Source organism: Erinaceus europaeus, chromosome 1, assembly GCF_950295315.1.
Source record: "Erinaceus europaeus chromosome 1, mEriEur2.1, whole genome shotgun sequence".
Classification (NCBI taxonomy): domain Eukaryota; kingdom Metazoa; phylum Chordata; class Mammalia; order Eulipotyphla; family Erinaceidae; genus Erinaceus; species Erinaceus europaeus.
In genome coordinates, this window is record NC_080162.1 from 39,930,693 (window position 1) to 39,946,228 (window position 15,536).

A 15,536-nucleotide genomic window follows, 5' to 3' on the forward strand; every position below is an offset into this window, starting at 1 on the left:
CCCCATTGACCACTAGAGGTTTCTTCTTAGTTAAAAAGAAAGAAAGAAAAAAAGAAAGAAAGAAAGAAAGAAAGAAAAGAAGGAAAAAAGAAAGAAAGAAAGAAAGAAAGAGAGAGAGAAAGAAAGAAAGAAAGAAAGAAAGAAAGAAAGAAAGAAAGGAGAAAGCCCAGTGTGGAAAAATCTCACCCAGTGGAGTGGATAATTTGCTATGAGTCAAGATCTGGGTTTAAGACACAACACCACAGGGGAGTGCCATGCATTCAGGTACTGCAGTGTTTTTCTTTCTCCCTTTCTGTCTTTCTCTTCCTCTCTATCTTAAAAAGCAAATAAACAAACCAAAACCAAAACAAACAAACAAACAAAAAACCCTGCCAGGGATCAGTGGAATTGCAAAGGTTGTCAGACACTGAACACCAAAACAAAAACAAAGGGAGAAAAAAAACCCTCCACTGTTTTTCCAAACACTTTTACATATGTTTGACTAAGCACCCATTTTCCCATAAAGTGTGGGCATCTTGGAGGGCTAGGGGACTTCAGGGTGCACAGAATTTTAAGAGCCACTGAAATGGAGACCACCCCATTGTGCCAGGGGTTTGGACTCCCATTTTGCACAATTGATCTCCTAATGGAGACCCCTCACTCTGGGGATTATTAAGTCACTGGTTAACATCTTTTATGTTTCTTGACTCAGTTCTTTGGAAACTGAAAACTGACTTACCTGCTTTGGAAAGCTCATAGTCTTTTCACAGACAATTCTGGCACTGGTAGGTGGATCAGGTAATTCATAGAATTGGTCCCTGGGTGGCGGTGGCCCCTCTACCCAGCTCTTCATCTGCTCATAGACAGGGCCCTGAGGTGGTGGGCTGAGCATGGTTGGAACTAGGTAGGTTTCCTCAGAGATGGTGAGAGCTTCTTCCAGGTCTTTCAGGAAAGGAGGACAGCATCTGTCTGCTGGGGCCTCGGAGAGTATTTGGAGACGGTTGGCTGGTGCAAGGCCTAGCCTCCCATGGAGCAAACACTTCCACCAACCCTCACTTTCTGGCACGTTCTGTTCCAGAATGGTCAGGATGTCTCCTTTGCAGAAAGCCAGCTCATCAGAGCAGTCAGGGTGGTTGTCATAAAGTGCCCTGGCCAAGAGTGTCTGGGGAAGGGAAGAGAAACAAAGTTGTTATTACCATTGTCAGTGTCACTACACCACACAAGACTGGCTCAGAAGTCCCACAACACTACAACTTCATTGCTCTCTAATTTTTTTAAATATTTATTTAATTTATTTATTCCCTTTTGTTGCCCTTGTTGTTTTATTGTTGTAGTTATTAATGTTGTTATCGTTGTTGGATAGGACAGAGAGAAATGGAGAGAGGAGGGGAAGACAGAGAGAAGGAGAGAAAGATAGACACCTGCAGACCTGCTTCACCGCCTGTGAAGGGACTCCCCTGCAGGTGGGGAGCCGGGGTTTGAACCGGGATCCTTATGCTGGTCCTTGTGCTTTGCGCCACCTGCGCTTAACCCGTTGAGCTACAGCCCGACTCCCTGCTCTCTAATTTTTTTCCCCTACCCATCTTTTACAGGGTTCTAAGGTGAAATGTCATCCTCAGGAAAGTTTTACCTGTAAAACTAGCCTGGACCTAGGTTAGGTCTCCCCAACAGGTGTGCATATCCCTGACTAAATTTTTGGATATTGGTATTCGACAGTTTAGTACAGCATATCACATAGTTATACGCCTGACTCCTTGATTTCCTAGTCATGTGTCCATCAACAATTTAGCTATCTTTGGGCCTCTGTTTCCTTGTACAAAGTACAGAAGTTGTGATATTATCTATCCCCTGGAGTGAAAATTCCTTGGATTGATATGCAAATAAAGCTCATCTAATAGTTCCTGGCAGTTTAGTAAGTGCTAAGTGAAGACTGGCTGTTGCTTACATAATTTATCTGTTTGTTTTTGCTTTTTTTCCCTCCTCTCCTCAGCTGGGTTGAAAGTGGTAGGACCATCTCTTGCTTATTTGTTGCTCTGTTCCCAAGGGCACTGGAGATGCTCAACCAGTGCTCATTAATATGTGAGTGTTGGTATGCATGAGACCCCTTCTGTTTCATTTGGTTTAAATCCCCCCTGCTTAACACTATTCTGTTTACATAACCACTTCATTCTATTTACATAACCACTGTTAACAAGCACCTCCCTCCAGGGCATTGGTTCAATCCTCACTGTTTCATGATATGTTTTTGCTCCACCCCCCCTCCTTGTCATACCTTGATCCCTTCTTTGTCACACCCTGATTTTCACCAGTCACTTTTCTCTCCATCCTCTCTATGTCACATCCTGTTTCCACCCTACTTGGGAAGTATATATAAAGACAGCATTGTGAGTTTTAGAGTACTGTACTTTGAGTTTAGCTTAGCTCATCTTAGATTGTGCTGCGTCCTGCATGAATAAAGAGATACTGCCTACAGCTCAACCATGAATCCCTGGTCGTCTGTTACCCGCCCGTGAAGCTAGCCCGGCGAAAACAACATAGCCCGTCGAAAACAACATATGGCGCCTGAACAGGGACTGAAATAAGCCCTGAAACATGGACCGGCATCAACGTGGGACCCTACCCACCCATCGTCCAGATAAGTAAACTTGGCTACCCGTCCACCATGGGTTGCCTTTCTACTTATGAAGAGGTTTGCCAAAGCCTCTACTGTTTCATCATGAGACAGTTAGTCTGTCTCTGGAACATTTTACTCTGGGCCACATTTCGGTTCCCTGACTGGGAACTTTGGTTTCTTATGACCGGGATCATAGAGCTTGGGAGATGCACGGAGATTTCTCCTTGGACTTTCTGGATTCCCTCTCCCATGTTTTCTGAGGAAAAGGACTACATTTTGCTCCGGGCCACAATTTGGTTCTTTATGACCGTAATCATAGACCTTGGGATATGCATGGGGATTTCCACTGGGACTTTCTGGACTTCTTCTCGAATGTTCCCCATGGAGAAGGACTACTCTAATTTGAAGAGCATTCTCCAGTACCCTGGCAGTTCCCAAGTATGGAGACACGTGGTTAGTTCTACTCTCCTGATTGGATTCTTTCTTCAATGGGAAGACACTTTTAAACATGTGAGTAATGCAACAAAGGCACAGGGGCTTTGTGTGGTCACACAGCCAGGGCCAAAATACAGTTATTCTTCCTAATTCTCATACACATACTCTTTCCATAAAACATACTCTTTCATCTACATAGTCCTCAAAACAAACAACAAACAACAAAAATATTTTGTTATAGTGAAAATAGTGGTTAAACACCTCCCTTATGTGAACTTTCTGTTGTAACTAAATGAAAGCAGTTTGTTTCTTTGGAGTATAATGTGACCACCCCTTTCCTTTTCCTTCCTTATCAATACATAGTCATTACAGATTTAAAAAAGAGAGAGAGAGAAAGGGAGGAAGAAAAAAAGAAAAGGAAATTACATATAATTGCATACTCAGAGGCAATTGTACCATTTTGGTGTTTACCTTTCAGTTGTTTTATTACTCCTTTAACTGTAACTCCCTTATAACTCCTATAAATGTAGCTAAGTATACTTTCCGTACGCACTAGCACCTAATATATATATAGTTTTAAATAAAGTAAACATGACCAACCCTCTCATTACAACTTGTTTACAATTATTGCTTTGATATTTGTTAACAACCCTTTTTTTAAACCAAAGCACTGCTCAGCTTTGGCTTGTGGTAGTGTGTGTGTGGTAGAAGATTTGACTTTGGAGTCTCAGCCATGAGAGACTCTTTGCATAACCAGTATGACCCCACCCAACAATCCATTTTTTCTTTCTTTTTTTATTTTTCAAATATTTATTATGTGTTCAGTTCTAGAATAGCCCAGAGGGCTAGGGGATTTCCCCTGGATAACAATGACAGTCATACTCTTTTTTTAAAAAAACTTTTAAATCTTTATTTATTTATTTATTTATTTATTTTGAATAGAGACAGAGAGAAATTGTGAGGTGAGGGGGAAATAGTGCGGGAGAGAAACAGAGAGACACCTGCAGACCTGCTTCACCACTCATGAAGCTTTCCCCCTGCAGGTGGGGACCAGGGGCTTGAACCCATATCCTTTGAGCATTGTAATGTGTGCGCTTAACCAGGTGCACCACCACCTGGCCCCAGTCATACTCTTTTAAAAATATTTTGCCATCAGGGCTATTACTGGGACTTGGTTTTAATTTTTTTGTATTTCTTTTGTTTTATTATTGATTTAATTATGATCAACAAAACTGTAGGATAGGAGGAGTACAATTCCATACAATTCCCACCACCACAGTTTCACATCCCATCTTCTCCATTGGAAGGTTTCCTATTCTTTATCCCTCTGGGAGTATGGACCCAGGATTATTATGGGGTGCAGAAGGTAGAAGGTCTGGATTCTGTAATTGCTTCCCCACTGGACATGAGCTTTGGCAGGTCAGTCTATACTCCCAGCCTATTTCTGTCTTCCCCTAGTGGGGCAGGGCTTTGGAGAAGTGGGGTTCCAGAGTACCTTGGTGAGGTCATCTGCTCAGGGAAGTCAGAGGTTGGCATCATGGTAACATCTGCAATTTGGTGGCAGAGGGACAGAGATTGCTATGTTGTATCCCCAGGCTGGATTCAACCCTGAAGCCTCAGAACTGGCAACCAGGTATTCTTTCTATCACTCAACTGCTTCCTGGGCTCCGCCTGTGAGTGATTCTTCTCTAATCTCCATGGTTTTTGAACTTGTGGAGCTCCAGCTTGCTAAGCAAACTCTCTACCATTAGACTATAGCACTGTTTGGCGTCTGGCTACAGGTTTTTCTTCTCCTTTGAGTTCCACTGATGGGTGTCTTAGGCTCAGGCCCTGGTCCGGCTGGCTTCTGGCTAGAGGTTTTCCTACTAATTCCAATAATGTATATCAAAGGCCACTGAGGCCCCAGGTCTCCCAGGCCCTAATCCTCTTCTATCACAAATAAATCCCCTATCCACTCTTTTCAGTGGCTCTCAGTAAAAATGACTACTAAGATGCCCAGAAGGTAGGCCTCCGGTCTGCTAAATCTGCACTCAATTATGGTCCTTTGAATGTACTAAGAGCAGGCTTCCCATGATGGTAAGTGTTCAGTTTGGAGAAACCAGCAGAGATAAAAGGTTTAGAGGAAATTGAATTTAGAATCTCATAAAGAGCTTTAACTTAAGGAAGTTAAAGTTACAAGCTACTTAATAATTTTTTCAGGTTAAAAATATTATTTTTATTCAGTAAGAAAAGATAACCTTATATGTTATAACTTACTCTCTTGTGGGATTATAACCAGATTTGTATCTAGCCCTAGAGTCAACACTCCTTTCTTAATTTCTTAAATTGCTTATGACTACTTAGATCCTCAAATACACATTTATCTAATTATAACATTTAATTGGTTCCCTCATTAATCAGCTTAACAAACTGACAAGAATTCATTTTACAGTTTCATAAATGTTTAGAATAGATTATATAAGGGAGTCAGGCAGTTAAACGTATGTGGTGCAGAGCGCAATGACCAGCATAAGGATCTGGGTTGGAGTTGCTTCACAAGCGGTGAAGCAGGTCTTCAAGTGTCTATCTTTCTCTCCCCCCTCTGTCTTCCTCTCCTTTCTCCATTTCTCTCTGTCCTATCCAACAACAATGACAGCAATGACAACAATGATAAACAACAAGGGCAACAAAAGGGAATAAATAAATGAAATTATAGCAAAACTTCCAATGGAAAGGATGTGATAGGGCACTCTGGTGGTGGGAATTGTATGGAATTGTACCCCTCTTATCCAACAGTCTTGTTGATCACTATTAAATCAATAATAATAATAATAATGAAGTTGAAAAATAAGAAAACAGAAAGCAGAACTTGGACTGGGTTTAGTGTCTTGCACCAAAGTAATAGACTCTGGAGTGAAGGGGAGGTCCTGGAATATGATGGACAAGGAGGACCTAGAGAGGGTTGAGTTGTTTTGTAAAAAACTGATAAAGGTTACACATGTACAAACTACTGTATTTTACTGTTGACTGTAAACCATTAATTCCCCCCCCCAAAAAAAAAAGATTACGTATATGGAAAGGGAGAAATAGCAACCTAGAGCACTCAGCTTCTGGAGTCTCTGGTCAGTAAATTATACATTAACTGTCCACCTTGGGGAAGAAAAACAAAAACACAGTCTCCAACTACTGGAGCTCCCACAAAACACATCTGTCATAAACTTAAAAGAAAAACCCCATCATCTGACATTTACTAATCTTTCTCTAGAAATACGACGGTGTGGATGTCCAGACAGAACAGTTGCTGCTATATGGCAGCTCCTGGGAAGTGTCAAGATCAGCATCAGTTTGGCTGGTGGATATGCCTCTTGTGAAAGGCAGGGATTTTTTTCCAAGACAACAATAGACCTTTATACCATCCACCTACTGGGAAGCCTCAGCTATCCAAAATGTATAGCAACACTCTTGGTCTGGAGACAATGTTTGGGGTCTCCATGCAGCAGCCCATATCCTAAAGGATTTAGAGTCCCTGAAAGGAAAACTTTTATGTATGTTGCTATGGCCTGACCACTTTCGGATGGTATTTCATCATACTCGAAAGTGGGTGGCTTGAGAGACTCATGTAGTCAATGTCTCAGAGTTTTATTAAGAAAGACCATCAGATTTTAACTGTGGAGTTCGGTGAAGCTCCCTGAACCGCAGCTGCTGTAGGCAAGGGCAGAGCAAGAACCCTCCCCTCCCACCATCTGACCTCCACTCTGAACTTGACTAAAAGGGTCTGAGGGGGATTCGACTTCCGGAGGCGGAGCTACAAGCAGCAGATCGCTTTCTCTCCTCTCCTCTCCTCTCCCAGATCAACTAGGAATACCAAAGGAGACCACCCGGACCGAAACAAGACAGGACTAGAATGACCACAGAAACCCAGTAAATCACCCGTGAGTACAAACACGCATGGCTGGTGACAGAGAGGAAAGAGGGGCCTAAGGAGAGATTAAGTGACTGCTAACAGTTCGACAGTTTGTCAGTGGAGACACCACCTTCAGTCTGCTCCACCAACAAGGGGACAGCTGAAGGGAGGAAAGGACTCCCCAGAGACTCACCAAGTGCAACTCTGAGTCTCCATTGCTACTACCCTCAGAATCTGGAGCAGCAACAGGGAGGGACACCAGGGTACAGAGATCTAACTGGGAAACTCAGGAGAAGACCTATACCTCAGTGGCATAGCTGAGGGGCTGTGAAAGTCTCTTTGCATAACCACTGGATTATCTCTGCCACACCCTGCTTTATCTCTTGGTCAGGAATCAGTGATTAAGCCAAGAAGCCTATTAATAGTTTAAAAGCCCTCAGGCTCCCATAGCCTACAGGGGAAAAAAAAAAAGGCTTTTACACCACTGAACTCCAACTCAGGGATTGAAAAAACTGTTAACTTATATAAAATGGTTAAAACAACAAGAAAAAATATTGGAGACTCGAACCAGGACAAGAGTCCAGCTAAAAGTCCTCCAGAGGGTGAAGCACAAAACAACGAGTTCAACATCCAAACATTAGCTAAGGAAATAATAACAGGAGTGAGTAAAGAATTTGAAAAAATTGTAATCAGAAATGCAGGAACAACAAATGAGAATATGGAAGAAAATTCTAATTATCTCATGGTTATTAGAGAGCTGAAAGCTGAAATCGCTGAGCTAAGAAGGCAACTAGCTAAACAAGCTAAAACAGTATCAGAGCAGGGCAACAAAATAGATGAACTCCAGAAAGCAGTAGAGGGCAGAGAGAATAGAATCAATGAGGCTGAAGACAGAATTAGCAAGATTGAGGATGAATTAGAGACAACTAAAAAAGAAGTAAGAGATCTCAAAAAGAGATTAAGAGATGCTGAAAAAAACAACAGAGTCCTATGGGATGACCTCAAAAGAAACAATATACGCATTATTGGCTTACCAGAGGAAGATAGAGAAGGGGAGGAAGAAAGCGTTCTCCAGGCCATAATAGCTGAAAATTTCTCTAGTCTAGACAACACCAAAGACATAAAGATTCAAGAAGCCCAGAGGGTCCCAAACAGAATTAACCCAGACCTAAAGACACCAAGACATGTCATACTTAGATTGGAAAGGAATAAGGATAAAGAAAGGATCCTCAAGGCTGCAAGAGAAAAACAAAGAGTCACCTACAAAGGAAAACCCATAAGATTAGCAGCAGACTTCTCCATACAAACACTACAGGCCAGAAGAGAATGGCAAGATATCTATCGAGTGCTCAATGAGAAAGGCTTTCAGCCAAGAATACTATATCCTGCTAGACTGTCATTCAGACTAGATGGAAGCATCAAAACCTTCTCAGACAAGCAACAGTTGAAGGAAGCAACCATCACCAAGCCTGCCCTGAAAGAAGTTCTGAAAGGTCTCCTATAAACAACCAGACCACCACAAATAGGACATATATCAAAACACTCTAAAACTCTACAAGAATGGCGTTAAAATATCTTCAATCTTTGATATCAATAAATGTCAATGGCCTGAATTCACCTATTAAAAGACACAGAGTAGGAAGATGGATCAGAAAACACAACCCAACAATATGTTGTCTACAGGAAACTCACCTAACGCAACAAGACAAACACAGACTTAAAGTGAAAGGATGGAAAACTATCATTCAAGCCAATGGCCCACAAAAAATGGCAGGAACAGCTATTCTCATATCTGACATGATAGACTTTAAAATAGATAAGATTAAAAAAGATAGGAATGGACACTACTTAATGCTCAGAGGATCAGTCAATCAAGAGGACTTAACAATTATTAATATCTATGCACCCAATGAGAAGCCATCTAAATACATCAAATTTCTACTGAAAGAGCTACAGCAATATATTAACAGTAACACAATCGTAGTAGGGGACTTCAACACCCCACTCTCTCAACTTGACAGATCATCCAGGAAGAAAATCAGTAAAGACATAAGGGAGCTAAATGAAGAGATAGATAAACTAGAACTATTGGACATTTTCAGAGTCATTCATCCCAAGAAACTGGAATACACATTTTACTCAAATCCACATGGATCATTCTCAAGGATAGACCATATGTTAGGCCACAAAGACAGCATCAGCCTATTCAAGAGCATTGAAATCATCCCAAGCATCTTCTCAGACCACAGTGGAATTAAACTAACACTTAAGAATCAACAAAATATTAGTAACAGTGCCAAAATGTGGAAGCTCAACAGTACACTTCTTAACAACTTCTGGGTCAAAGAGGAAATCAAGGAAGAAATCAAAATGTTTCAAGAGTTCAATGAAAATAAAGAAATAAGCTATCAAAATATTTGGGACACAGCTAAAGCAGTCCTAAGAGGGAAGTTCATAGCTATATAAGCACACTTTAGGAAACAAGAAAAGGCACAAATAAACAGCCTGATTGCACATCTTAAAGACCTAGAAGAAGAACAACAAAGGAATCCTAAAGCAACCGGAAGGACAGAAATTACTAAAGTTAGGGCAGAAATAAATAACATTGAGAATAGGAAAACCATACAAAAGATCAATGAAAGTAAATGTTGGTTCTTCGAAAGAATAAACAAAATTGACAAACCTTTAGCCAGACTCACAAAACAAAAAAGGGAGAAGACCCAAATAAATCGGAGAGTAAGTGAAAGAGGAGAAATCACAACAGACACTGCAGAAATTCAACATATCATGCGAGGCTTCTATGAACAACTATATGCCACCAAGCTAGAGAACCTGGAAGAAATGAATGATTTCCTAGATACCTACCAACTTCCAAAACTAAGTAAAGAGGAAGTGGATAACATGAACAGGCCCATCACAGCTAATGAAATTGAAACAGTTATCAAAAATCTTCCCAAAAATAAAAGTCCTGGACCAGATGGTTTTACAAATGAATTCTACAAAACCTTCAAAGAAGAACTAATACCTCTACTTTTAAAAGTCTTCCAGAAGATTGAAGACACTGGAATACTCCCTGCCAGCTTCTATGAAGCCAACATCACCCTGATACCAAAAGCAGACAGGGACACAACCAAAAAAGAAAACTAGAGACCAATATCTCTGATGAACATAGATGCGAAAATATTGAACAAAAATCTAGCCAACCGGATACAGCAGTATATCAAAAAAATTGTTCATCATGACCAAGTGGGGTTTATCCCAGGCATGCAAGGTTGGTTTAATATACGTAAATCAATCAATATGATCCACCACATCATCAAAAGCAAGACCAAAAACCACATGGTCATATCAATAGATGCAGAGAAAGCCTTTGACAAAATACAACATCCCTTTATGATCAAAACACTACAAAAAATGGGAATAGATGGAAAATTCCTGAAGATAGTGGAGTCTATATATAGCAAACCTACAGCCAACATCATACTCAATGGTGAAAAACTGGAAGCATTTCCCCTCAGATCAGGTACTAGACAGGGCTGCCCACTATCACCATTACTATTCAACATAGTGTTGGAAGTTCTTGTCATAGCAATCAGGCAGGAGCAAGGAATTAAAGGGATACAGATTGGAAGAGAAGAAGTCAAACTCTCCTTATTTGCAGATGACATGATAGTATACATGGAAAAACCTAAGGAATCCAGCAAGAAGCTTTTGGAAATCATCAGGCAATACAGTAATGTGTCAGGCTATAAAATTAACATTCAAAAGTCAGTGGCATTCCTCTATGCAAACACTAAGTTAGAAGAAATTGAAATCCAGAAATCAGTTCCTTTTACTATAGCAACAAAAACAATAAAATATCTAGGAATAAACCTAACCAAAGAAGTGAAAGACTTGTATACTGAAAATTATGAGTCACTACTCAAAGAAATTGAAAAAGACACAAAGAAGTGGAAAGATATTTTCCATGTTCATGGGTTGGAAGAATTAACATCATCAAAATGAATATATTACCCAGAGCCATCTACAAATTTAATGCTATCCCCATCAAGATCCCAAGCACATTTTTTAGGAGAATAGAAAAAATGCTACAAATGTTTATCTGGAACCAGAAAAGACCTAGAATTGCCAAAACAATCTTGAGAAAATAGAACAGAACCGGAGGCATCACACTGCCAGATCTCAAACTATATTATAGGGCCATTGTCATCAAAACTGCTTGGTACTGGAACATGAACAGACACACTGACCAGTGGAATAGAATTGAGAGCCCAGAAATGAGGCCCCACACGTATGGACATCTAATCTTTGACAAAGGGGCCCAGACTATTCAATGGGGAAAGCAGAGTCTCTTCAACAAATGGTGTTGGAAACAATGGGTTGAAACATGCAGAAGAATGAATCTGAATCACTGTATTTCACCAAATACAAAAGTAAATTCCAAGTGGATCAAGGACTTGGATGTTAGACCACAAACTATCAGATACTTAGAGGAAAATATTGGAAGAACTTTTTTCCGCATAAATTTTAAAGACATTTTCAATGAAACGAATCCAATTACAAGGAAGACTAAGGCAAGTATAAACCTATGGGACTACATCAAATTAAAAAGTTTCTTCACAGCAAAAGAAACCACTACCCAAATCAAGAGACCCCTCACAGAATGGGAGAAAATCTTTACATGCCATACATCAGATAAGAGTTTAATAACCAACATATATAAAGAGCTTGCCAGACTCAACAACAAGACAACAAATAACCCCATCCAAAAATGGGGGGAGGACTTGGACAGAATATTCACCACAGAAGAGATCCAAAAGGCCGAGAAACACATGAAAAAATGCTCCAAGTCTCTGATTGTCAGAGAAATGCAAATCAAGACAACAATGAGATATCACTTCACTCCTGTGAGAATGTCACACATCAGAAAAGATAACAGCAGCAAATGCTGGAGAGGGTGTGGGGTCAAAGGAACCCTCCTGCACTGCTGGTGGGAATGTCAATTGGTCCAACCTCTGTGGAGAACAGTCTGGAGAACTCTCAGAAGGCTAGAAATGGACTTACCCTATGACCCTACAATTCCCCTTCTGGGGATATATCCTAAGGAACCCAACACATCCATCCAAAAAGATCTGTGTACACATATGTTCTTGGCAGCACAATTTGTAATAGCCAAAACCTGGAAGCAACCCAGGTGTCCAACAACAGATGAGTGGCTGAGCAAGTTGTGGTATATATACACAATGGAATACTACTCAGCTGTAAAAAATGGTGACTTCACCGTTTTCAGCCAATCTTGGATGGACCTTGAAAAAATCATGTTGAGTGAAATAAGTCAAAAACAGAAGGATGAATATGGGATGATCTCACTCTCAGGCCGAAGTTGAAAAACAAGATTAGAAAAGAAAACACAAGTCGAACCTGAAATGGAATTAGAGTATTACACCAAAGTAAAAGACTCTGGGGTGGGTGGGTGGGTGGGGAGAATACAGGTCCATGAAAAATGATGAATGAAATAGTGGGGGTTGTATTGTTAAATGGGAATCTGGGGAATGTTATGCATGTAAAAAAAAAAAAAAGAAGTAGAAACGCAAAACAGAAATTGACTGAGTTTGGAGTATGGCACCAAAGTAAGAAAGCAGAAGTACACTAGAGTTTTCAGTGAGTACCTCCCTAATACTTCCTCTCCACTTTTCCAAGCTTTGGGTCCATGATTGCTCAACAATTTGTTTGGCTTTGTATGTTAACTCTCTTTTCAGTCACCAGGTTCCAGGTGTCATCAGGATGCCGGCCAGACTTCCCTGGATTGAAGACCCCACCAATATGTCCTGGAGCTCAGCTTCCCCAGAGACCCACCCTATTAGGGAAAGAGAGAGGCAGACTGGGAGTATGGACCGACCAGTCAACGCCCATGTTCAGCGGGGAAGCAATTACAGAAGCCAGACCTTCTACCTTCTGCAACCCACAATGACCCTGGGTCCATGCTCCCAGAGGGATAGAGAATGGGAAAGCTATCGGGGGAGGGGGTGGGATATGGAGATTGGGTGGTGGGAATTGTGTGGAGTTGTATCCCTCCTACCCTATAAAAAAAAAAAAAGAAAGAAAGACCATCAAAATTTATGTGACAGAAGAATTCAATACACATGAGAAGTATTGGGTGCTGCTCACATAGAAAGGTGAGAGCACAGTGAACTCTTCTGAGTAGGGAATGATTTTGTGTTGGGTCTACTGATGTTATTGTTTAATTCTCAGAAGTTTCACAAATAAGATTTTCCTCTCTTTCTCTCTCTTTTTTAAAATATTTATTTATTAATTTTCTCTTTTGTTGCCCTTGCTGTTTTTTACTGTAGTTATTATTGCTGTTGTTGTTGTCATCGTTATTGGATAGGACAAGAGAGAAATGGAGAGAGGAGGGGAAGACAGAGAGAGAGAAAGACACCTGCAGGCCTGCTTCACTGCTTGTGAAACGATTCCCTTGCAGGTGGGGTGCCGGGGCCTGGAACTGGGATCCTTATGCTGGTCCTTGTGCTTCGCGCCATGTGGGCTTAACCCACTGTGCTACCGCCCGACTCCCTCTCTCTCTCTCTTTTTTTTGGATGTCCAAGTATGCACTATATATTATTATTAAGAGTTTATTATTATTTTTTAATTTTCATTTGTAAAATGGAAATATTGATAAGACCATAGGATAAGAGGGGTACAATTCCACATAATTCCCACCATCAGAACTTCATATCAAATCCCTTCCCTTGATTCTTTCTCTTTATAGAGGATGTGAGACCCAGAGATAGAAAGTGAAAGAGAGAAAATTAGAGAGAAGGAGAAACACTGCAGTACTGGTCTACTACTTATGAAGCTTCTCCCATGTAGGTACTCTGTCAGGTGATCCACCACCTGGTCCACATAGATAAGTTTTCCTATACTCTTTCCACAGGTGAGGAAACTGAAGGTCAGGAAGATGACTCACCCAACATAATTTGAACTCTAACTGCTCTCCTCACACCTGTAATTGTATTCCCCATACAAGTTATTCTCCAGAAGCTAGACCGAATTGTGCACATAGATCAGATTATATGAGTCTGGCAGTAGTGCAGCGGATTAAGCTCACGTGGTGCAAGGCACAAGGACCGGTGTAAGGATCCCGGTTTGAGCCCCCGGCTCCCCACCTGCAGAGGAGTCACTTCCAGGCAGTGAAGCCAGTCTGCAAGTCTATCTTTCTCTCCCCCTCTCTGTCTTTCCCTCCCCTCTCCATTTCTCTCTTTCCTATCTAACAATAAGGACATCAATAACAACAACAAAAATAAAACAACAAGGGCAACAAAAGGGAAAATAAATAAATATTTTAAAAAATCTATAATAGCTTAGAAGCATACACAGAACAAATCTTAACCCCAGACTCATCACCTGCCTGATAAACCCCTTCTTCACCCCTCTTGTTAATGTCCCTGCAGCCATATTATTTCCTTGCCATTATATGTTGCATTAAACTGATTTCCAGCTCAGGACCTTTGTTCCTGCAGTTCTGCCCAGAAACTTTCCCCTCACTTCTCTGCATCACAGACTCTTTCTAGAGATATTAGCTCAAGTTCAAATCCTACAAAGGCTGTCCTGACCAGCCAGATAAAGCTAAACTCTTCCTCCCCATCCACATAGGACTTGTTGGTGATCCTCAAGACATACTGAAGAAAGAATCCACTTGGAGATAGCCAGGCTTTTACAGTATGAGGAGAACAAGAAATAACAAAGCAGCAGCAAACAGTACATTGTACACCTACATTCCCCTGCACTGTGCTGAGTACTCTATTGATCACAGATAGAAACAGTTGTCAGATTGTTGCAGAGGAACCTCATAACTGCCACCTGCACTAAGTCCCTTCACAGGGCTTTTTTAAAAAAAAGAAACAAAAAAAAAAAAAACGGGGAATTAATTTTGATTTATTTTAGGGAGTCAGGTGGTAGTGCAGTGGGCTAAGCGCATGTGGCGCAAAGTACAAGGACAGGAGTAAGGATCCCCATTACAGCCCCTGGCTTCCCACCTGCAGGGGGCTTGCTTCACAAGCAGTGAAGCAGGAAAAAAAAGGAAGATTTCTCTTATTGGCTGGGAAGATAGCACGATGGTTATACAAAAAGACTTTTATTCCTGAGGCACCAAAAGTCCCAGTTTCAATTCATAGCACTCCCATAAGCAAGAGCTGAGAAGCACAGTGGTAAATAAATAAATACATTTATAACTAAGAGAAAAAAGAGAAAACCTGAGTATGACTCCTGCATATGCCATGCCAGGGACCTAACACAGGGCCTCAGACATATAAGAACTACACTCTACCTACTGAGCCATATTTAAGATGATATTTAAAAGATGATGGCCTATATTTTTGTTTCCTGTGTGGAACACAGGCAGTCAGAATAAAAAATAAATGAAAATGGGGAAAACATATTTTACCAATTTCCATAAAGAATATTACCCTCAAATGTCCATCTTCATACAATAACTGGCAGGAGGAAAAGAAAACTGATAACTATTTCAAAGGAAGAAGGGGAAAGAGTAAGAGATCCCTTCCCTGTGTGATATCTACACAACTGCCAGATAAAACATGTTAATTATGGGAGCTATTCTCTTCCTTG

The 15,536-nt window shown here is 40.9% G+C and overlaps 1 protein-coding gene across 1 annotated transcript in view; it reads right to left on the reverse strand.

Annotated features, from left to right (window-relative positions):
* Positions 1-15,536, reverse strand: part of CASS4 (Cas scaffold protein family member 4) — a 58,857-nt gene that overhangs the window by 20,600 nt on the left and 22,721 nt on the right. Inside the window, exon 2 of the mRNA XM_060184969.1 lies at positions 719-1,141. Within this exon, the coding sequence (XP_060040952.1) occupies positions 719-1,141 (423 nt within the window). The remainder of the gene's footprint in view (positions 1-718; positions 1,142-15,536) is intronic.